This window comes from Canis lupus, chromosome 24 (assembly GCF_048164855.1).
Source record: "Canis lupus baileyi chromosome 24, mCanLup2.hap1, whole genome shotgun sequence".
NCBI classification, from domain to species: domain Eukaryota; kingdom Metazoa; phylum Chordata; class Mammalia; order Carnivora; family Canidae; genus Canis; species Canis lupus.
The window spans coordinates 16,474,353-16,497,827 of record NC_132861.1 but is presented as its reverse complement, the minus strand read 5'-3'; the positions used below and the strand labels follow the sequence as shown (position 1 = coordinate 16,497,827).

Genomic DNA, 23,475 nt, shown 5'->3' with positions numbered 1-23,475 from the left:
AAAGAATGATATAAATAACTTTATGCCAATAAACTTGAAAACTTGGATTAAATGGGTAAATTTCTAGAAAATTACAACTTTGCAAAGCTTACTTAAAAGAAAAGAAGAGCCAAAGACTGCTGGGACTATTAAGGAATCAGTCTTTAAAAAAAAAAAATCTTCCCACAGAGAAAATAATAGGTCCTGAATGGTTTTAGAGATGAATTCTGACAAAGTTTCAAGAAACAGATTAATACAATTATATAAAAGCACTTTTAAAGAACAGAAGGGAAAAAAAGGAACATTTGGAAGCTCATTTTAAGAAATGGTATATTCTTAATATTAACAAAGCAAAGAACAAGAGGACAACGAAAAATCATAAGCCAGTCTCTCATAAATACAGATGCAAAAATCTTCTGTATGAAAACATTAGCAAACCGAAGCCAGCACTGTGTTAAAAATAAGTTAGGACCAAGCCTATCTAATCCTGCAATGCAAAAATGGTTTAACATTTAACAGCAATGTTCACTACATTAAGAGACTGAAGGAAAAAACCAACCCAATTATCTGAAAAGATGCACACACACAAAATCTGATAAAATACACTAACCTCTACTTCTGAAACCAATAATATGTTAATTGAATTTAAATAATTTTTTTAAATGTAATACCCACTAATGATCAAAAAAAAAAGTAACTAGAAATAGGAAAGAATTTCCTTTTCCTGAGATCTCCACCAAATTTACAACAAATATCTTTTTTTTAATAATAAATTTATTTTTTATTGGTGTTCAATTTGCCAACATACAGAGTAACACCCAGTGCTCATCCTGTCAAGTGCTACAAATATCTTTCTTTACGATAAGACACTGAAAACATTTATTTTAGAAATCAGGATAAAGGCAAATAATGACCATATTACAGCGTCTATTCAACACTGTTCTGGAGATTCTGGTAAGTCAAATAAGGCAAGAAAGAGAAATAAAAAGAGATAGAAGTTGAAAACAAAAAATAAAATTGTCATTTTTGCAGCAAAAGTTAACTGGCTAAAAAGGTTACAAATTCTATAGGTAAGTTACCCAAAATAAAAAGAAAGTTTAGCAAAGTGGAAATAAAATCTATATACAAAAAAGGATAAATAGCTCCTTTGTTTTTTTACTTTTAAAAAAAGATTTTTTTTATTTATTCATGAGAGACATAGGGAGAGAGAGAGGCAGAGACACAGGCAGGGGGAGAAGCATGGGACTCGATCCCAGGTCTCCAGGATCACGCCCTGGGCTGAAGGCGGCACTAAACTGCTGAGCCACCTAGGCTGCCCAATAGCTCCTTTAAACAATAGTAACAATTAGAAAATATAATTCAGGGATGCCTGTGTGGCTCAGTGGTTGGGGGTCTGCCTTCCACTCAGGGCATGATCCTGGAGTCCTGGAATCAAGTCCCACATTAGGCTCCCTGCAGGCAGCCTCCTTCTCCCTTTGCCTATGTCTCTGCCTCTGTGTGTGTGTGTGTCTCTCATGAATAATTGAATAAAATCTTAAAAAAAAAAGAAAGAAAATAGAATTTAAAAAAATATATTATTTATAATAGCTTCAAAAAAGTAGGGCATCTAAGATTAAGTATAGCAGAAGTTGAGCCTTAGGAAAAAAATTTAAAACTTTATTAAATGACTTAAAACACCTAAGAAATGGGGACACCTGGGTGCCTCAGAGGTTGAGCGTCTGCCTTCAGCTCAGGGCGTGATCCTGGGATCTAAGATCAAGTCCTGCATGGGCTTCCTGCAGGGAGCCTGCTTCTCCCTCTGCCTATGTCTCTGCCTCTGTCTCTGTCTCTGATGAATAAATAAATCTTTAAAAAACAAAACAAAACAAAAAACACCTAAGAAATGGAGAAGTATACCACAGTCATGTATCGGAAGATCAATACGGAGTGATATCAGTTCTCTCCAAATTGATCTACTGATTTAATAATCCTAGCCAAACTCTTCTCAGTTTGTTTTTGTTTTTTTTTAAATAGGTCAGTTAGTTCTGAATGTATATGAATGAACACAAAAATTCAAGAATAGACAAGAAATTTCTGAAAAACAAATGGAGGAAGCCTTGATGAAGCTGCCATAATAAAGACAGAATGGTACTAGTATCAGGGCAAAAAGTGTAAACAGTGAAATAAAAGAAAAATCCCATAAGCAGCTTATTGCATATAGTGGGTACGTGCTTCATGATGGGTCACCAGAGAATGAGTAACAGTGCTAGGACAGGGCTATCCATTGACCAGAAAGGAAAATGGATTCTACCCTGTACTAAACACATAGAGAATTTCCAACTGGATTACAGAGAGAGGAAAAATCAAGGAAAAGCATTATAATGTTCAGAAGAAAACAAAAACAAAAGAATATCTTTATGGCTTTTAAGGAAACAAATGTCTCTCAAATAAGATCTAAGAAGCACTAACTATAAAGAAAAGATTGCTCAATTCAACAATGTTAAAATGCAGGAATTAAATCCATCAAAAGATACCACAGAGAAAGTGAAAAGACAAGCCACAAACTGAGAGGAGACATATGCCTACCACAGGATTACTGTTCTAACATAGCAAGAAGGAGGAGAGATCAATAAGAATAAAGTAAATCGGGCAGCCCCGGTAGCTCAGCGACTTAGTACCACCTTCAGCCCAGGGCCTGATCCTGGAGACCCGGGATCGAGTCCCACGTCAGGCTCCCTGCATGGAGACTGCTTCTCCCTCTGCCTGTGTTTCTGCCTCTCTCTTTCTCTCTCTCTGTGTCTCTCATGAACAAATAAATAAAATCTTAAAAAAAAAAAAAGAATAAAGTAAATCACCGCATAGAAAAATGCACATAAGACAAACAGACATTGAAAGAAAACAAAAACGGACAATAAAAACATAAAAAGCTATTCAACTTTAAAAGTAGCCAGGGAATGCTGCTTACCAGTAAAGGCCACAATAGCATTGTATTTCTTAACCATAAAGCTGGCAAAATCCACTCTGATATTGTCACTCTGACAATATCAGATGCTAGTGAGGATGTGGTGTGAGGGGAACCCTTGCTAAGAGGAAGGCAAATAAATACAAATACTTTGAAAGGCAATTTGGCGTTATCACATAAACTTAAAATCACACATCCCCTACAAATCCAGCAATTCCAGTCTTTCACATGAATACAAAAAGTATAAAAATGCTCGCAGCAGAATTGGGTGAGCTAGCAAGAACCTGGAAGAATCCTTGTGACCGATGACAGAGAATGACTTAACAAACTATGGAAAGTTATACTGAATTGAAAGTAGACAGACCGCAGTTACATGCACCCCTGATAAGCTTTAGGCATATAACTGGGAAAAGCACACATTGATTATAAACAGTATAATATCACTTTTGTACAGCTCAAAAACAAAACTAAACACCATGTTGCTTATGAATCAATAACTCATGTGGCAAAAAACGATTTTTAAACAAAAATTAATAAGAATTCAGGGTTGTCCTTTCTTTCAGAGAGGAACATATAGTAATTTAAGTTGGGTTTAAGTTCACACCTGTTCATTTTATAGAAGTTATTTTTCAACATTAAATACTAAATTAAAAGTTTATTACTTTCAGAGGCACTTTCTTTCTAATCACTCATGAGAAGAATCTACTGAATTGAAATCAGCTTCATTATAACCCCCATCCACTATTACCAGTACCATTGGTTTTTACTCTGGAATGACATTGAACAATTACCTTTTTACTCTTACATGGCATCCTTCAGATACTATACAACACATTGCAGTTTCTTTTTTTAGTCTTACATCATTCCCAATGTGAGATGGTTTCTAATTTTATACTAATGTAGCAGGCTACTCTTCAGAATATTTTCTAACTCACCAATGTCACTGCAGAACATGGCATCCCACACTGAACAGAATACTTGAGTACACACTGAAATACACTGGGGTTTGCCACCTGCTCCATACAATATGCAGAAAGAGTATTGTGGGAAAAGATGGGAACAATGCAAATGTGGGGGGAGAGTTGCTGGGGAGTAAGGGGGCTTAGATATTACTGGTTGCAAACTATGGACAAAGGGGACAGAGGCAGACACTGCTGAAGGGAAACAGGGTGGTGTGATATTGTGATATAAGAAATATATATTTGATCTTCATCCCTGCCTGTGTAATAACAATGAGAAAAACTCTGGATACTCCAAATAATCTGAGAGTCAGGGACAGCCTACCTTCCTCATGGAGATGGATATAGGGATGAGAGTCAAGGGTCAGGCTTTTAAACTACACCATAGAAGTGCTTAGTGTTTTTAACTTTGGTGTAGGGGCTAAGACTATCTTATTTTCTTGAATCCAGGAATGTAACAATTGTATTAAAAAAATGTACCTGGGGCACACTTACACCATTAAATAAATAGATAGTTAACAAGAGATTATCAGTTTCAGAATTACTAAAATAAGAAAAATAAGTTGCATCATCTGCTAAAATTAACTCAAAATCAATCGAAGACCTAAACATAAGACTTAAAACTATAAAAGTCTTAGAAAAAAACATAGGGGAAAAACTTCATAACATCAGATCTGGCAATGATTTCATGGATATGACACCAAAAGCACAGCCAACAAAATAAAAGAAAAATAGATTAACTGGACTATATCAAAATTAAAAACTGTGCATCGAAGGACACAATCAATATCCTGAAAAGGCAACCCATAGAATGGGAGAAAATACTTGCAAATCATATATCTGATAAGGGATTAACAGTCAGAATACATAAAGAACTCCTACAACCCCATAACTATAAAAAGAGACAATCCAATTATAATATAATAATAAAGACTTGAACTGACATTTCTGAAGATATACAAATGGTCAAAAAGTATATAAAAAGATGTTTCACATTACTAGTCATCAGGCAAATGAAGATCAAAACCACAATGAGGGATCCCTGGGTGGCGCAGTGGTTTAGCGCCTGCCTTTGGCCCAGGGCGCGATCCTGGAGACCCGGGATCGAATCCCACGTCAGGCTCCCGGTGCATGGAGCCTGCTTCTCCCTCTGCCTGTGTCTCTGCCTCTCTCTCTCTCTCTCTGTGACTATCATAAATAAATAAAAATTAAAAAAAAACAAAAAACAAAAACAAAACCACAATGAGACACCACTTCACATCCATTCGGATGACTACTATCAAAAAAATCAGAAAATAACAAGTGTTGATGATGATGTGGAGAAATTAGAACCTTGTGCTCAACAGTGTACAAAGTAGGAATGTAAAAAAGATGCAGTCACTGGGGAGAACTGTCTAGTGGTTCCTCAAAATATTTAAAATAGACTTTCTTTTTGATCGGGCAACCTCACTTCTGGATATATATGCAAAGGAACTGAAAACAGAGACTCAAGCAGCTATTTATAAACCGATGTTCACAATAGTCAAAAGATGGAAGCAACCCAAGTATCCATTGTGGATGAAGAGACACAAAAAATGTGGTCTATACCATAGTGGAATGCTATGCAGCCTTTAAAGAGAAGGAAACTCTGTCAGAGGCTACAACATGATGAGCTTTAAAAACAATATGCTAAGTTAGAAAAGGACAAAGAAAAAAAAAAAAAAGAAAAGGACAAAGACTACAGGAATCCACTGATACAAGGTACCTAGAATAGTCAAATTCAGAGACAGAAAGTAGAAAGATGGTTGCCAGGGGCCGGGGGGAGAATAACTAAGGAGTTGTTTAACAAGGACAGAACTTCGGTTTGTAAGATGAAGAGAGTTCTAGAGGCAAATGGTGGGGATAGGAGCAAAAAATAAGAAGGTACTTCATACCATTGACGGGCACACTTACACAAGGTTCCGATAGTAACTTTTACATTATTGTTAGTACAACTAAAAAGAAGTTAAAACAATGTTTAAGGGAGAATAAGGATCACGTTTCCAGAAGTGCGAGGCCTACCTGTAGATAATTTTCTGCTTACTGGGAGCAACGGGAAAAGGGTTAGGCTTGAGATGGGAAGAAATAAGCACCAAGAAGAGAGCCAGTCATCTCCAGCTCCTCATATGGTACAGGTCCCTAATGTAGCCTGAGCTAGAAGATCAGTGGGGAGACTCCATCAGGCTGTTGATGATGTTCAGTTCTGTCTACTATGTCCAAAAACCTGAGCGCTTTTCACATGAGCAGCTACCAAGTCTGTACTCCTCTACTTGTGTTATTAATTTTAAGATTAATGGACAAGAAATTCTGCTTCAACTTTGATGTTGTAGCTTGTCAAGACAGTTCTGAATCTCAAATGAGGACCCCTGGCATTTGTTATCTCTGACAGCTGTATGGCCCCTACAAATCTGATAAGCATGCTTCTCATTCCTCAACCACAAGGAATTCATTGGCTATGCCATGCTCTAGTTAAGATAAAATATTTGTAGGTGTTAATAAGTCACTGATATATTATCCTTACTCTAAGAGTTCTCTGAAATATACCACATGATGGTTAAAAAAAAAATCCTTTCCTAATATGTAGCAGAATAGGAAATGAAGCCTAAAGACGCAACCCTGTTATTCTTCTTATGGGCTTTAATGTCATTTATTTACAAAGCCTTGGATTTTAGGGAATTAACTCCTTGTCCTTAAGGCTAAAACTGCCCTTAAAATGAAATCATCTAGCCACTTGGTATCTTAATTAGTGACAAGAAGAGGCAAGCCCTTTGCGAAACTCAAGGCAGTTACATGTTTCTGGCCTCCTGGCACTCTCTGTTCTCCATATGAATCACAAAATTATTTTAAATTCTTTAGAGACTGTGTCTGCAAGTCCCTTTAGCCCACTGGATGTGTCTTCTGAATCTGAAACTTGAATTAATTCAAAGAAGCTTACTGTTTCTTTCCATTTTCTTTCAGTTTCAAGTGTATTTTTGGACCTACTGTTGTTATCTTGAAACTATCTTGTTCAAGAATGGCTCTTCTTACAGAAGAATGCAATAATAAAATAAGAATAGTCCTGTTTTGGGACATGACATTATTAGTGGCTCTTGCCTTTCTTTGCTCTTCTGATGGTTCTATTTTGTAAATAGATAACATTTTTAAAACTGATTTTAGTAATCATGGTGAATTTCAGCACGAGATTTAACTTTCTGCTTTAAGTATTACTCTGAGAGGCTCATGGCAAACCTCTTACCTATGTTTGATCTTCTCAGATCCCCTTCACAATCTAAGCTCCTCAGCTCCTTTCCTGGTGATGCTGCTTCTTCAAGTGCCTGCTTTTCTCTCACAGGCCATACTTTAATTGCCAACTACCTCCACACATTGCAGTTTCTATTTGAATCTGGATTTTAGAGTTGTATTACTAATGGCCCCATGGATATGGCCAAAAAAGAACTCTTCCTTCCTCAAACTTGGACCTCTTCCAGAATTCTCTTTTTATGGAGCCTCCATTTTTTATTCTCTTCTCTCACCCTTGTATCCAACTAGCCTCAAATTCTTCCAATTAAGTCTCCAAGAGCTCTTGAACTCTGCTCTTCCAGGCCCTGGACAGCCAATTCCTTCATTCTGGCCCTCACCATTGCTTCACTACATATTTGCAAGTCTTCACTTGCGCCCTGCTCAGGGCTGAGCAAGGACACGGGTTCAAAGGTAGAACCCAGGGAAGTGTCTGCCAAAGGCTAAGGAACAAATGGGCTTGGGCAGAGTTGAGAGCCAGGAGGACCAGACACAACTCCCAAGAGGAAATGTGAGAGCAAAACCCAGTGTAAACAATGGCCAAGAAAAACCAGTCAAGTCACAAACGGTGGTCTAGTAAATTAGCTGGGATTAAAAAGTGTGTGGGGGCAAGAGGACTGCAGGGATTGGGAGTGAATCCTAGAAACAAGAACATTCCAGTGTTTTCCTGTCTCTCCTTTTTCTTCCTTCTGTTCTTGCCACTACCAGCATCTTGTCATGGTCTCAGATTTTTCTGTGACTTTACAGGCTTTTCCTTCTGGCTGGAATGACCTTGTCTTTAGCTCTTAGTTCCGCTGAGATTTAAAGACCTTGAGTGTCAGAATGTTGTCTCACTTACTCCTGGCTGTTTCTCAGGATGTTTCTCAGATGCTGAGAACAGTGCCTGGTACATAATAAAAACTCAATAACTACTTCCTGACTGAAGGCCCCATGTATGTCCTTAGTGTTCTCAATAAATAGATTTTAATGAGATGGAAAGGGGCTGAGAGAGCCGACTGGCAAACTGCCCCTTTTACATATTTTTTCCAGACCCAGCAACTCCAGCACTTCCTGCATGAAGCCTCTTCTGGCACCCCCTGGCTCTGCACCCTACAGCAGGTGCAGGGGGGCCGGGGATCAAAGGAAGGGCTTAATCAGGTCTTTTGGATCATTCCCAAGCCCCAAAATATAGACCCATGGGCAGAATGTACTATTATTTGATGGTTTGTGTTTCTGTTACTGGCTGGGTTCTCTCTGCAGGTTAATGGACAGGTAGCTCATTGATTACCAATATCTCAATTCTGTCACCTTAATAATGGAGCTAAATTATGACAAAGACCCAGTCAGATTAGTTAGCCAGAAACTCCCCTGTTGACAGTAACAGATGAAATCAAGCTCCCAAATTAGAAATGACCAAATTGCACTAGAAAAAGACTCAGACATAAAGGTGGGTTTGGTGATTTTTTTCTGATTCCATTCATCCCTTCATTTATAATTTCTTTTAGTGCTTCTTATGTGCTATAGGACTCTAAGTGCTAAGGATCCAAAGATGACTGTAATTTCACAGCTGCACTCAAGGAGGTACAATCTAAGGAGGAAACATCAACTAATGTGACAGTAATTATATAATCCGAGTTCTCAGAGAAGGAGAAGATATTTCACAAAGCAGGTGGACAGTACACGGCACTATGTCCATAGTTAGGTTTATGGCCAACTCACCGTAAGAGCTTTCTCATTGTCTTCCTAGTTTATAAAACTTTAAAATCTTTCAAGTTCCACTTTAAATCCAACTATTGAAATCAAAACTCTGAAGCTGAAGAATTTTTAGACCTACTGTGCAAGGCATGATGGGAAAAGAGGGCACTGCTGTTCAGTTTTACAAAACAACGGAAAAATTTAAACCAAGAAAACAAATACTCAAAGGCATAAATGAAGAGGAAAGACCAATGGCTTTTCTGAAGCGAGACAGGTTTGAAGGACTATTGTCTGGAATCAGGTTGTTTCCCCGTGCAGAAAACAGGAAAGAAGCACTTCCCTCAGGGCAGAGTTGTGAGGACTAAATGAGCTAGGACTTAGCATGTAAGACAGAGCAGCTCTACTGGCTGGCAAAAAACTAAAAGTACAATAAAAACACAGCAGAAGGATTCTGGTTCCAAGAGAGGGTGACCGTCCTGAGGAGCTCCACATTATGCAATGGGCTGGGAAAGCTGACCGCCACCACCCAGAGGACAGCACTTTGCTTGTGTCTGCCCTACCTGCCCGGTCCGGTAGTGTCTGGCAAATTGGGTAACCACCCGATAGTCATTTGCAAAGTACTCCATCAGAATAGACGGAACCTCAGCAAAGTCAGTAGGGCACCTGGTCCCTAAAATGGGGAGGAAAGAAAAAAAAAAAGGTTGGCATGAATCAAATCAACATATTTATCTTACTTTTTATGTACTCTTTAAAAACTTTTATTTGTACTTCTGATGAACTGTAAGATTTAATTCATTAAATCAATATTTTGCTTCTATAAAATTATTGCACATATTTGCAGAAAAGTTTATTATAATCCCATATATTTCCCTGTGTATCAAAAGTAAAACAAAATATTTGCACAGCTGGATAAAACACCTTATAAAGCAACGCCTCACTCTCTACAAATAAATCCGACCTCAGCTCTGCTGGTCTACACACAAGACGCAAATTAAAACATTCTTGTAATTAATAAACCATTTGTATCAATTCACTGAATTCTACCACAGAATGCTTTTATCCTTCATTTATTTGTTTGCTTGTTCTATGCTCTATGCTGTACTTTTCATCTCCATGACTTATTTCTTTTATAACTGCAAGTGAATACCTCTTAATCCCCTTCCCCTATTTCACCCATCCTCCAAAGCCCTCCCTTCTGGCAACCACCAGTTTGTGCTCTGTATTTTAAAGACTGTTTGGTTTTTTGTCCGTTTGTTCATTTGTTTTTTAGATTCCACAAATAAGTGAAATCATCTGCTATTTGTCTTTCTCTGACTTATTTCACTTAGCTTAATACCCTCTAGCTCCATCTATGTCATTACAAATGGAAGTTCTCACTCTTCATGGCTAAGTACTATTTCATAGAATATATCATCACTTCTTCTTTATCCAACCCTTCATTTGTTTTAAAAGTACCTTTTAAAACCGTTGTTTGCTTCTTGTAACAAAGTCAACCCTCAATGCCAAAAAACAATATTTTAAACTTAAAATGACTTAAAGCAAAATCCTGTAAGAACTTTCTGGTGACATCTTATGATTCTGTCCAGCTAATCTATAGTCTTTTCAAATATCTTCTTCTCCCCCCAAATACTGGGTATACAAAGTTAGTTAATAAATACTGAATGACAGCAATTTAGCAGGTGATCTAAAGCTGACCAATTGGGATAGGGAGCTTAAGACTTAGAGATGAAACAACTAAGAGGAAAGCCTACATATAATATCATCAAATATGGTCACATACCAGCTGGAAGAATGCCATATTACACAGGGGGAAAGCATAGGAAGTATCTTATTTTTTTTTTTCAGTATGATTTAATATGTATTCTAACTGATTCTGGAGAAAAAGAAGCAACATTCTTTCACTTACTCTGTTCTAGGTACTAAGGAAACACATATTTATTCACACAGACATAGCCAAAAACTTCAATTCCATAAAAAAAAGATAAAATGTAAAAGTGAAAATTCAGAAGACAACTGAGATAGTCCTCAGTCAGAACTATTAGCGAAGAAGGAGAAAAATGTAAGATGAACAGGTTGCATAACAAGTAGAAGGATGAGATGAGGCAACCTGCAAGAAACGACCACCTGACAATATGAAACGATCAGATTTTCTAAATAAAGAGCTTTTTTTTTTCCAATTTAAAATAAAACACATGTTTTTAAAAGATGGTTGTTAAACAGAAGCGCCCTCTTAATGGCTCACCAGTGACGTGTTGGTAACGAGTTCGTCCCAGCATAGAATGCATGGCATGTCCCATTTCATGGAAAAGATTTTCCATCATTCCAGGAGTTAATAAAGTTGGTGAATTCCTTGAGGAATGGGGAAGATTCAGCATAAGAACTACGACTGGGAGCTGATAGTCTCCATCTTCCTTTAATCTGCCTCCACGGATTGTAAAATGGCAATCCTTGAAGGGTCAGAAAAAAAAAAAAGAGAAGAAAGTATTAGGTAATCTGAAGAATAAAATAGTTTTAATGAATATAAAATTGCACCAAGATGTCTCAGTTCAAATTTACCTTAGTCCTACTCTTCTATTTAGTCATAGGTACTTTTTCCTAACATTTTTTATTTTGTTAAAATTTTAAGTTTTTACCTTAAGCTTGTGTTGATTCATTCATTCATTCATTCACTCCAAAAATATGTATTGAGATGTTATACCCGATGCTGGAAACACAGTCATCAAAGACCTTAGATCCACACACTCAACTGTACACAAGCAAGTGGGAAGGGCACAGACACTGAACCACTGGGGGTAGGGATACTAATGCTTACTGAACCCCTTCTATGTGTCAGGCAATAAACAGGGAGACACTTCTCATACCTAATTATCTTCATTGCTCAGAAGTGACTAACTCTGAACCATAGCAAAGGAAGGATTTTGGAGTAGCTTTTGCTAACAGGCTGAGATTCACATGCATTGTATCACTTATTCTTCACAATAACCCATAAGGCAGCTCTCTCATTATCCAGATGGAGAAACTAAAACTGAGCCTTCGAAACACTGAGTCACATAAAGAAAGTCACATAAAGCATCACCTGATGTGGTTTGTCTGCTCGCTGAAAGAAATCACAGTAAATGTACCCCAACAATCCTTCAGATTCATGAACCACAGCCTGGAAAAAAAAAATACGTTTAGTGGTGAATGAAGCCACCAGAAACTCTAAAAGTAGAAAAACATCACTAACAAGAATCTATATATAAAACATCCATAGCCGTAAGTAGAGATATTTTATTACTTTCTCCATCCCACATTATCTAGAGATACATTCTATTTTCCCCTCTCAGAGGATTTTGATTTGGGGATTCTTCCCAGGAGAGGAAACCCTCCTTGTTTGAGCCCTTCATCCCAAACGCTAGTGCCCCAGGATAACCACAACCAAACACACCTTTTCAGACTGTTCACATTGAAACCTCCCCAGACACTTGGGAAGAGGCGCTAGCTAGGCCATTCTAGATTTAAATCTTACAATGTAGACATATGCCTCAAAATGCGAACCCTTGAATTCAGATACAACAAAAGGTTACTTCTCGCTTCAGCTGAAGATAAGTAATTTTATTTATGCCCTTCCCTCAAATTGGGCCTATAGAAGATGAATGGCTTGTGGAGATCTCAACAGATAGCCTTTGGCTTGCCTCCTTTCTCTTGTCACAACTCAAGCAATCTGCCACAGAGAACTTCAGGTTTGTGCATTACAACTTCGTACAGGCATTTATTCATTAATTCAACAAATACCTCTTAAGCACCGAGTAGGTGTTTGAAATTTATCAAGGCATTCGGATATTAGCAATGAATAAAACTGGCAAATAACTGCTGCCCAAGTGAGGCCTACAGCCCACACTGGGGGAAGCCGGGTGGGCTCACACCTTGTAATGAAGCAACATTTTCATTACTTGCATTGTCATCCTTTCACTTTTGCCAAGTTTTCTTTCATTGTATCTCTGCACTTTATCAGGCTCCACCACTTTGTGAAGTACACAGATAATCAGGTAATTAGTGCAGTGATAAAGTGTGCTCCTACTCTATCCTTTCAATTCTACCACCACGCCTATTCCACTCTCACAGAACACAGCCAGAAGGCCATGAGACAGCTTTCTTTTCTTGAAATACTGGAACAGAGTACAGTGTAGTACGCATATAGGCAGAAAGTAAAACAGCGTAACAACTACACAGAGCCTTTGTGATACACAAACAAGTCCATAAACCCTCATAATCTTACCAGGAAAAAATAAACATTCACATCTCAAATAAAGTGGGCCCTAGTAAGAGAAAGGTGGACATCAAGCTTTAAGTCACATCAGAATATGGGATATAAATCAATACATTATGCAAATAAGCTCCTACAAGATGGGAAGAGGGTTTAAAAAAAAAAAAAAGGAAAGGTTAGACACAAAGGACTCTGAAATTAGCCAATTAACCAAAAGGGACACTGAGCACTGCAGGAATATGAAGAGTAATGACAAATTTCCCTTTAACTAGAATTTGTCCACATACAAAGACTCAACTTTTTATCAAGTCCTGAAAAAATTTTTTCAGAGAATTCACTATTATATGTTTCTATCAATTTAGGGCAACAACTGATTTTAGAGAAAAATGTTTTTTTAAACAGTGTCCTAAGTCAGAAGCACTGACCTGGATTTTTCATGAAACAGAAATAAGGTGAGACACACTCCATCAGGGCAGAGCTAACTTGAAGATGAAACTGCTGTTAACTCAATTACTGAACCCAAGAGATGATGTAGTGCAACTCTACACCAACTGGATACTTACCAGTTTGCGAACATCTTCACACCATACCTCTCCTTTTGCAGGCTGCTCTGCATATAACGTAATTCCTAATAGTTTGGTAAACAAAATATTTAGGCCTTCCATGCATGCTCCAAGAGAGAAAAATGGGCAATATAAACTGGGTTCAATATTATACCTAAAAGAAAGAGGAGAGGTTTAATAGCATTTTTGTTTACTTCAGCTTCTTCAGGTAAATCCAGTTAACTCCTTTAACTTCTTCATTTAAAATTCAGGACCATGGTAGCTAAAAAAAGAATTGAAAACAAAAAAGTACATCTCTCTATCTTGCAAGGAACTTTCAGAAGAAAGGCAGTCTAATTATTCTTAGTAGTAAGAGTAGTAAGTAGTACTTCTTAGAAGCAAGAGTACTATTAGTAATGAGTAATTTAGGTAGACATACCATTCCCTAAACTTCATTCTTTTCAGGAGGCAGAGAGGTGGACAGACTACTACTATTTACTTGCACTGACTTAATTAGGCAATCCAGCTCAATTACCCACACTACACACATTCCTTTATGCATACCGACAGAATCTAACCAGTGTGAGCTATAATGAAATATGAAATATATTCTATTCTAAAAAATTGCAACTTCTATCACATAAATAACAAACTCAAGTCCTGAGGCATACTTAGTGAATTTAAATTTTATCTCTAGTAAAACACTTGTTAATGGAAAAAGTCTCTAACATAAACAATCAGATCTAGTTCTATACCTTAAATGAAGCATAATGTACTGGCAAGGTTAATTATTCTTCACTAAAATATGACTTTTTATGTCCTCTTCCAACATAAGCCAAAGCACATCCAGAATATATGATGTGAGTGCTCACTTTTGGGTAATTAGGTCAGGCCAAATTTTATGACCACAGCTAGAAAGAATGGCTCTAGAATAATAGAAATAGAATAGCTTATTCTATTTCTAGTCTCTGGAATTAACAAAATATATACTTGTGGTGACAGAAGATAGCTACACTTATGATGAGCTTAGCATTACGTATACACTTGTTGAATCACTATATTGTACACCTGAAACTATCATCACATCGTGTGTCAACTATACTTCAATAAAAAATCAACTAAAATCAAAACAAAATATATATAAACCTTCATGTAAAACATATACAAATGTATGCTTATTACTAAGTGAATGATTGGATGTAGTAAGCATGTATAAATTATACCATAAAAGAAATTTTGGGGGATCCCTGGGTGGCGCAGCGGTTTGGCGCCTGCCTTTGGCCCAGGGCGCGATCCTGGAGATGCGGGATCGAATCCCACGTCAGGCTCCCGGTGCATGGAGCCTGCTTCTCCCTCTGCCTGTGTCTCTGCCTCTCTCTCTCTCTCTCTCTCTCTCTCTCTCTGTGACTATCATAAATAAATAAAATCTTTAAAAAAAAAAAAAAAAGAAATTTTGGGGATGCCTGGGTGGCTCAGTGGTTGGGCGCCTGCCTTTGGCCTAGGGTGTGATCCTGGAGTCCGAGGACCGAGTCCTGCATTGGGCTCCCTGCATGGAGCCTGCTTCTCTCTTGGCCTATGTCTCTGCCTTTCTCTCTGTATCTCTTATGAATAGATAAATAAAATTAAAAAAAAAAAAAAAAAAGAAATTTTGACTCTAGAAATCCACAAATTTACAACTTAGTTCCTGATCAATTTTTCATAAAAAGGATCTCACTGGTGAAAGATATATCAACAGTTCAGTGTCCTTTGTCACTGATTCACATACTTGTGCAGGCTGTCAAGAGTCCGCTGGTTTTTGGAGCTAGGGAATAAGGAGAGTGTCTGTCTCTCTGGAGCTCACTGTAAAGGAGGCAGAGAGGTGGACAGACTACTCTGGTCTCCCAAACATGGGGTAGCAGCAGAGTGGTGCTACAGACACCATCAGAGGACTCAGTGAAGGACACAGACGGAGGGCCAGCAAGGGGGTATGATGACTTCACTTGTGGAAGAGAAGGTAGGAACAGGAAGGGGTCACAGAAAGAAACTCAGGACCAGGAGTCTGCTAGAAGGGGTGGAGACAATAAATAAGGACAATTCTAGGGAGAAGCAACAGTGTGAAGTCAGGAAATAGCCTGGTAACTTCTAAACCAGTGGCTAAACCTGAGTGAGTTGATGTGGGGATAAAAAGGAAAAGAGAGGGAGGGGAGTCTGGACATACATGGGCAGGATTCAGAGAACATAAACTGAGGGATTAGGACTTCACATTGTAGGCACATGGTCTCTCAACTTTTTGATTATGTACCCCAATTCTTAAAATAATTTTTAAGTATTCAACCTTAATATATGCATATTAATAAATTATATGCATGTGCTATTGTTCTACATTTCAAAACAAAAAAAAAAGGTGCTCGCTTTGGCAGCACATACACTAAAATCAAAACAAAATAAAGGATACATTTTTACAAGTTGAAATGAAAATAAATCTAAACAAAATTTCTAATGCAGTATGTCCACACTCTCAGTGAATTGCTTACAGATTGGGAGACGTGGAAGACTACTTTTTTAGGCAACAGAGAAGCAGTCTGATTTCTGGAACACTGCGAAGTTGACAGTGTGGAGGGAGGAATGCAGGAGAGGTGAGGAGCGCAGACAGTAAACTAGGGTCTGAACATAAGCAAAAGCAGGTAGGGTCAAGGAAGAGGAGGCAGGTATGAATTTGTTTTTCTTTGAGATGAAAATGTTTTGGGACTATGTGAGTGAGAAAGAATGGTCTAGAATAACACATAGGTTTCTGGCTTGAGCCAGGTGCATGGGATGGCAGAGTCATTTGATCAGAGCACTAAACAGGAAAAAAAGAAAGAAAGGAAGGTGGGTATGTTTGTGGGAGAGGAAGGGAGGGTGGGATGCAGTTGTGGGAGAAGGGCAGAGGAATCACAGAAAATAAATTCAATTCTGGAGACACTGACTGTGAAGTGCCCATAAGGTGTCAGACACTCAGGATATTAAGTCAGAGGCTTTATTGCTCAGGTGTTAGTTAAAGCTGTTGAGGGAGAAGCATCACCGGGAAGGGTGATGCAGCCTGAGAAGAGGGTCAACAGATCTTCCAGATGAAGAGATGAAAAGGAAGACAGAGAAGAAAAGTCAGAGCTGCTAGGGCATGGAAAGAAAGGGACATGATGGAAACGGGGGAGAAAATGTATTGTAAGAACAGGATATAATGGAGGCTTTAGTGTCCTGACATGTAAGGAGCCTGGAAGATATTTTTCTATCCTACCAACAAGTAAAACAGTCAACTAAAAATCACCAACTCTTCTTGTATCCAGCATAAAATTGGGGTCACAGAGCAAAATGCTGCTCCAAAAAATATACAGACAAGCAGGCATACACAAGAATCACAATTCATAGAACTCTCCAGTGTAGACAAACATTAAGGTAGGAAAATTTAAACTAAAATTGATAAATTGTGGGAGGCTCAGTGTGGACAAATCCGAGAGTTAAAAACTCTAGGGAGGCCCAGTTTAGGGGGGATTCCCACACTTTTCATGAGTTTTCTTTCCAATAGCCCTACTAGGTTCTCATAGTAAAGATGGAGAAAAATTCTCCCAATGCTTCCGGGGGGGGGGGGGGGGGACAAGAAAAACAAGCCCTTTGAAATACACCAAAGAATTCTGTTATTCCTAACAAGGCTGCCCTCAGAAGAAACTATCTTACCAGAGCATAATTTACCTAGGAGAAAAGAAATATCCAACCCAGTCCCCGTCTCATCCAAACATGGAAGGGGAACTGAAAAGCACTTGCAGAAGTCAGAGCTGAGGGCACAGGCTTCGTACTAGTCTGAGACCTAATCACAGAACTTTAGAATGCATCCCACCCACCCCACCCTCACCACCATAGCAATAGGGACCTTATAAAATAACAGGAGATACAGTTGAAAAACTGCACATCTCAGATATTATTTAAGTAGAAGTCTCCAGAGAAACCCAAACACATCAGAGATAGATAGATAGATAGATAGATAGATAGATAGATAGATAGGGCAAGGGAAAAATATGTTTACCCTCCAATACCACAGTTACAGCAAAAGTAAACAGAGTCTAACTAACTAAAGTTCAACTTTCACCAAACAATTTCAAGTCATGATAGATAAAAGACAAACAGCACAGTCTGAAGAAACAGAACAAGCACCAGAACCAAATTCAGGTTTGTCAGAGGTGTTAGAATAACCAGATTGAGAATTCAGAACAACTACGATTAGCATGCCAAGGGTTCTAAGGAAATTCACAAGATTCATGGGTAATGTAAACAGAGATATGGACACTCTAAAAAAGAATAAAAGAAAATGCTCATCAGTAGACTGGACATGACCAAGGAAACTCTCAGTGAGCCTGAAGAAATGTCAATAAAAACTTCTAAGAAAATGATGTAAAGAAAAAAAAGAATGAAAAAGACAGAAGAGAAGACCCAAAGAATTGTGGGATAATTACAAAAGATGTAATGTACATGTAATGGGAATTATAGGAGAACACAGAAAGAAAGGAACAGAAGAAATATTTGAAGTCTTGGGATCCCTGGGTGGCGCAGTGGTTTAACGCCTGCCTTTGGCCCAGGGCGCGATCCTGGAGACCCGGGATCGAATCCCACGTCGGGCTCCCGGTGCATGGAGCCTGCTTCTCCCTCTGCCTATGTCTCTGCCTCTCTCTCTCTCTCTCTCTGTGACTATCATAAATTAAAAAAAAAAAAAAATTTGAAGTCTTAATGGCTGAAAACTTTCCAAATGAAGGGCGAACACCAAGCAGGACAAAAAACATATTTGGGGGGGGGGGGCACCTGGGTGGTTCAGTGGTTGAGCACCTGCCTTCTGCTCAGGTCATGATCCTGGGGTCCTTGGATTGAGTCCTACATCAGGTTCCTTGCAGGAAGCCTGCCTCTCCCTCTGCCTGTGTCTCTGACTCTCTCTCTGTGTCTCTCATGAATGAATAAAATCTTTAAAGAAACACACACATTTGGGAATATCATATTTCAACTGCAAAAAAATCAAAGACAAGGAAAAAATCCCCAAAGAAGATGGAGGAGGGCGGAATAATCACCTTACCTATAGAGGAGCAAGAATAAAAAGTATATCTGCATTCTCTTCAGAAACTACACGATAGAGAACGGGGCAGGATGGCAGAGGAGCAGGGTCTCCAAGTCACCTGGCCCCACCAACTTACCTAGATAACTTTCAAACAATCCTAAAAACCTACAAATCTGACCTGAGATTTAAAGAGAGAACAACTGGAACGTTACAGAGAGAAGGGTTTTCGCTTGTAACAAGGTAGGAAGGCGGAAAAAAAACAAAAATGAATCAAATGGGGGAGGGCAGCCCCCCACCCCCACCCCAGGAGCCCCCGGGACAGGAGAGCCCCGCCCCGTAGAAGCGGGAACTTTAAAAATCAGCACCGGATTCTTCCCGGAGAGAAAGGTGCACGCAGGGAACTCGGGCAGGATCCCAAGAGGGGCAGTGGAGCCCCCAGGTTCCCGGGGTCACTAACAGAGGAGAGGCGCCCGGGGAGAGTGCGCCACACCCCACGGGGCAGTGCGGTAAAGGGCTGGAGAGCGGCCGGAGGGGGCCACGGGAGCAGCTCAGGGGTGGCTCCGCGCGGAGGGGGCTGCGCAGCCCCGGGAGTGCGATTCCAGCGGCGCAGGCCCCGGAGCCCAGGGCGCCAGGGGACACAGCCCAAGATCCTGCGCACCCCCCTCCCCGGCACAGGACGATGAGGACTCTCCAGCCACCTGGCGCCCCCAAGCTGTGCTGATCAGCGATGCCCGCCCCCGGAGCATCCAGGCCAGTGCAGACTAGATGCTGCGGTAGTTACTGCGGGAGCTGACTCCAGGGCTGGAGAGCTAGCTACCGCCAGTGGCTGCCGCCAGTGGTGGCTGGTGTCACCCTGTGTCTGGGAGGGTCGGGCTGCCAGGGAACAGGGACCTCCCGGGGTAAACAGCTCCTGCTGAGCCAGGCACCTGGCAGGGGCGGGGCACTCCCCCAGGTGCACACACCTGAGAATCAGCACAGCAGGCCCCTCCCCCAGAGGACCAGCTGGAAGGACAGGGGAAGAGCAAGTTCCTGACCAAGCAGCGCTGGAAAGCTGCAGGGGAAGGTGAGGGATTTACAGCATATAGAACCAGAGGGTACTCCTCCTTTTTTTTTTTTTTTCCTTTTTCAAGTACAACTCGTTTTTATATCAGACTGTAAATTTCTAATTTTTTTCTCTTTTCCCACCTTAACTACAATATTTTACCACCTCTCCATTTTTAAGATTCTTCCTTTTTGACTTTCATATTTCTACAATTACAGGTCTTAGATATATTTTCCACTTCAAGATTCCCTTCAACATACTCAACTGAATTTTGGGAGATATACAAGATATGCTTTCTTTTGTGGTTTTTGTTTTCTCTGCCTCATTTTGTTCTACAATGGCAGAAGTTAATACCTTCTAAAACATGACCAGTATGCACCCAGAACCAAGTGGTATACCATGCTGGTTCACTCTGTGAGATTCCTCATTCCCATTCGGCCCCCCTCTTTTATCTCATTTATGTTTTGGTGGTCAATGTTGGAGCTCTCTACAAGTATTTCTGGTTTATATAAATTGGGAATTGAGCATCTTTGAATACACAGAACTTAATATACTCAGAAACAAGAGGATCACCCTCTAGAACCCCTCAGGTAGACTATATTCTCCCTCCACTACAACTTCTTCACCACCACCATCTCCCAGTCCCCCCACTTTTTTCTTCTTTTTTTCTCTTCTTCTTTAGGATTGTTGGCCTTTTTTTTTACTACTTTGTTTTAAAATTTGTTTTTCACTTTAGTGGTCCTTTTGTTTTATTTCATTCTGATCTTTGGTTTCAATTTCTGGTCTCTGACCTCGGCAGAATCATATAGGGTAAAATTTACTTAGGTCATAGTTGATATTCTTGACGCAGCCTGCTCATAGACACTCTGCACTGAGCAAAATGACTAGAAAGAAGAACTCACCACAAAACAAAGAATCAGAAACAGTACTCTCTGCCACAGCTACAGAATTTGGATTACAATTTGATGTCAGAAAGCCAATTCAGAAGCACAATTATAAAGCTACTGGTGGCTCTGGAAAAAGCATAAAGGATTCAGGAGACTTCATGACTGCAGAATTTAGATCTAATCAGGCCAAAATTAAAAATCAGTTAAATGAGATGCAACCCAAACTGGAGGTCCTAATGATGATGAGGATTAATGAGGTAGAAGAAAGAGTGAGTGACACAGAAGACAAGTTGATGGCAAGAAAGGAAGCGGAGGAAAAAATAGAAAAACAATTAAAAGACCATGAGGAAAGGTTAAGGGAAATAAATGACAGCCTCAGAAGGAAAAATCTACATTTAATTGGGGTTCCAGAGGGCAGCGAGAGGGACAGAGGACCAGAAAGCATATTTGAACAAATCATAGCTGAGAACTTCCTAATTTGGGGAGGGAAACAGGCATTAAGATCCAGGAGATAGAGAAGTCCCCCCTAAAATCAATAAAAACCATTCAATACCTCAACATTTAATAGTGAAACTTGCAAATTCCAAAGATAAAAAGAAGATCCTTAAAGCAGCAAGAGACCAGAGATCCCTAATTTATATGGGGAGAAATATTAAACAGCAGACCTCTCCACAGAGACCTGGGAGGCCAGAGGGGGCTGGCAGGATATATTCAGGGTACTAAATGAGAAGAACATGCAGCCAAGAATACTTTATTCAGCAAGGTTCTCATTCAGAATAGAAGAGATAAAGAGCTTCCAAGATTGGCAGAAACTGAAGGAATCTGTGACTACCAAACCAGCTCTGCAAGAAATAAAGGGGGACCCTGTAAAAGAAAGAGGAAGCCCAAAGAAATAATCCACAAAAACAGGGACTGAATAGGTATATATTGCAGGGGTAGCAATCCTCATATCAGATAAATTAAAATTTATCCCAAAGGCTGTAATAAGAGATGAAAAGGGACACTATAATATACTTAAAGGATCTATCCAACAAGAGGACCTAACAGTCATGAATATTTATGCCCCTAACGTGGAAGCTGCCAAGTACATCAATCAATTAATAACCAAAGTAAAGACATACTTAGATAACTATACACTATACTGGGAGACTACAACACGGCACTTTCTGCAAATGACAGATCTTCTAGGCACATCTCCAAAGAAACAAAAGTTTTAAATGATACACTGGACCAGATGGCTTTCACAGATATTTACAGAATTTTATATCCAAATGCAACTGAATACACATTCTTCTCAAGTGCACAAGGAACTTTCTCCAGAATAGACCATATACTGGGTCACAAATCAGGTCTCAACCAATACCAAAAGATTGGGATTGTCCCCTGCATATTTTCAGACCATAATGCTTTGAAACTTGAACATAATCACAAGAAGAAATTTGGAAGAAACTCAACACGTGAAGGTTAAAGAGCATCCTGCTAAAAGATGAATGGGTCAACCAGGAAATTAGAGAAGAATTAAAAAGATTCATGGAAACTAATGAGAATGAAGATACAACAGTTCAAAATCTTTGGGATACAGCAAAAGCAGTCCTGAGAGGGATATACATCGCAATACAAGCATCCCTCAAAAAAATTAGAAAAAACTCAAATACACAAGCTAACCTCACACCTAAAGGAACTGGAGAAAGAACAGCAAATAAAACCTACACCAAACAGAAGAAGAGAGTTAATAAAGATTCAAGCAGAACTCAATGAAATAGAGACCAGAAGAACTGTGGAACAGATCAACAAAACCAGGAGTGGGTTCTCTGGAAGAATTAATAAGATAGATAAACCATTAGCCAACCTTATTAAAAAAAGAAAAAAGACTTAAATTAATAAAATCATGAATGAAAAAGGAGAGATCACCACCAATACCAAGGAAATACAATTTTAAAAACATATTATGAACAGCTATATGCCAATAAATTAGGCAATCTAGAAGAAATGGACACATTTCTAGAAAACCACAAACTACCAAAACTGGAACAGGAAGAAATAGAAAACTTGAACAGGCCAATAACTAGGGAGGAAATTGAAGCAGTCATCAAAAACCTCCCAAGACACAAAAGCCCAGGGCCAGATGGCTTCCCAGGGGAATTCTATCAAACATTTAAAGAAGAAACAATACCTACTCTACTAAAGCTGTTCCAAAAGATAGAAAGGGATGGAATACTTCCAAATTTGTTTTCTGTGGCCAGCATCACCTTAATTCCAAAACCAAAGACCCCACCAAAAAGAATTATAGACCAATATGCCTGATGAACACAGATGCAACAATTCTCAACAAGATACTAGCCAAGAGGATCCAACAGTACATTAAGAAGATTATTCACCATGACCAAATGGGATTTATCCCTGGGATGCAAGGCTGGTTCAACACTAGTAAAGCAATCAAGGTGATAGATCATATCAACAAGAGAAAAAAACAAGAACCATATGATCCTCTCAATAGATACAGAGAAAGCATTTGACAAAATACAGCATCCATTCCTGATCAAAACTCTTCAGAGTGTAGGGATAGAGGGAACATTCCTCAGCATCTTAAAAGCCATTTACGAAAAGCCCACAGCAAATATCATTCTCAATGGGGAAACACTGGGAGCCTTTCCCCTAAGATCAGGAACAAGACAGGGATGTCTACTCTCACCACTGCTATTCAACATACTACTAGAAGTCCTAGCCTCAGCAATCAGACAACAAAAAGAAATAAAAGGCATTCAAATTGGCAGAGAAGTCGTCAAACTCTCCCTCTTGCAGATGATGTGACACTGTACATAGAAAACCCAAAAGACTCCACACCAAGATTGCTAGAA

General features: G+C 39.3%; 1 protein-coding gene across 3 annotated transcripts in view; it reads right to left on the bottom strand.

The window, feature by feature from the left end:
* Positions 1-23,475, bottom strand: part of MIPEP (mitochondrial intermediate peptidase) — a 174,265-nt gene that overhangs the window by 95,221 nt on the left and 55,569 nt on the right. For all 3 annotated transcript variants that reach the window (XR_012016295.1, XM_072795768.1, XM_072795767.1), the window contains exons 11-14: positions 13,657-13,810; positions 11,924-12,001; positions 11,090-11,294; positions 9,408-9,517 (exon numbers count right to left, since the gene is read on the bottom strand). Coding sequence is in view for 2 of the 3 variants with exons in the window: in XM_072795768.1 (XP_072651869.1) it covers positions 9,408-9,517; positions 11,090-11,294; positions 11,924-12,001; positions 13,657-13,810 (547 nt within the window). In the remaining variant the exon portion in view is untranslated. The remainder of the gene's footprint in view (positions 1-9,407; positions 9,518-11,089; positions 11,295-11,923; positions 12,002-13,656; positions 13,811-23,475) is intronic.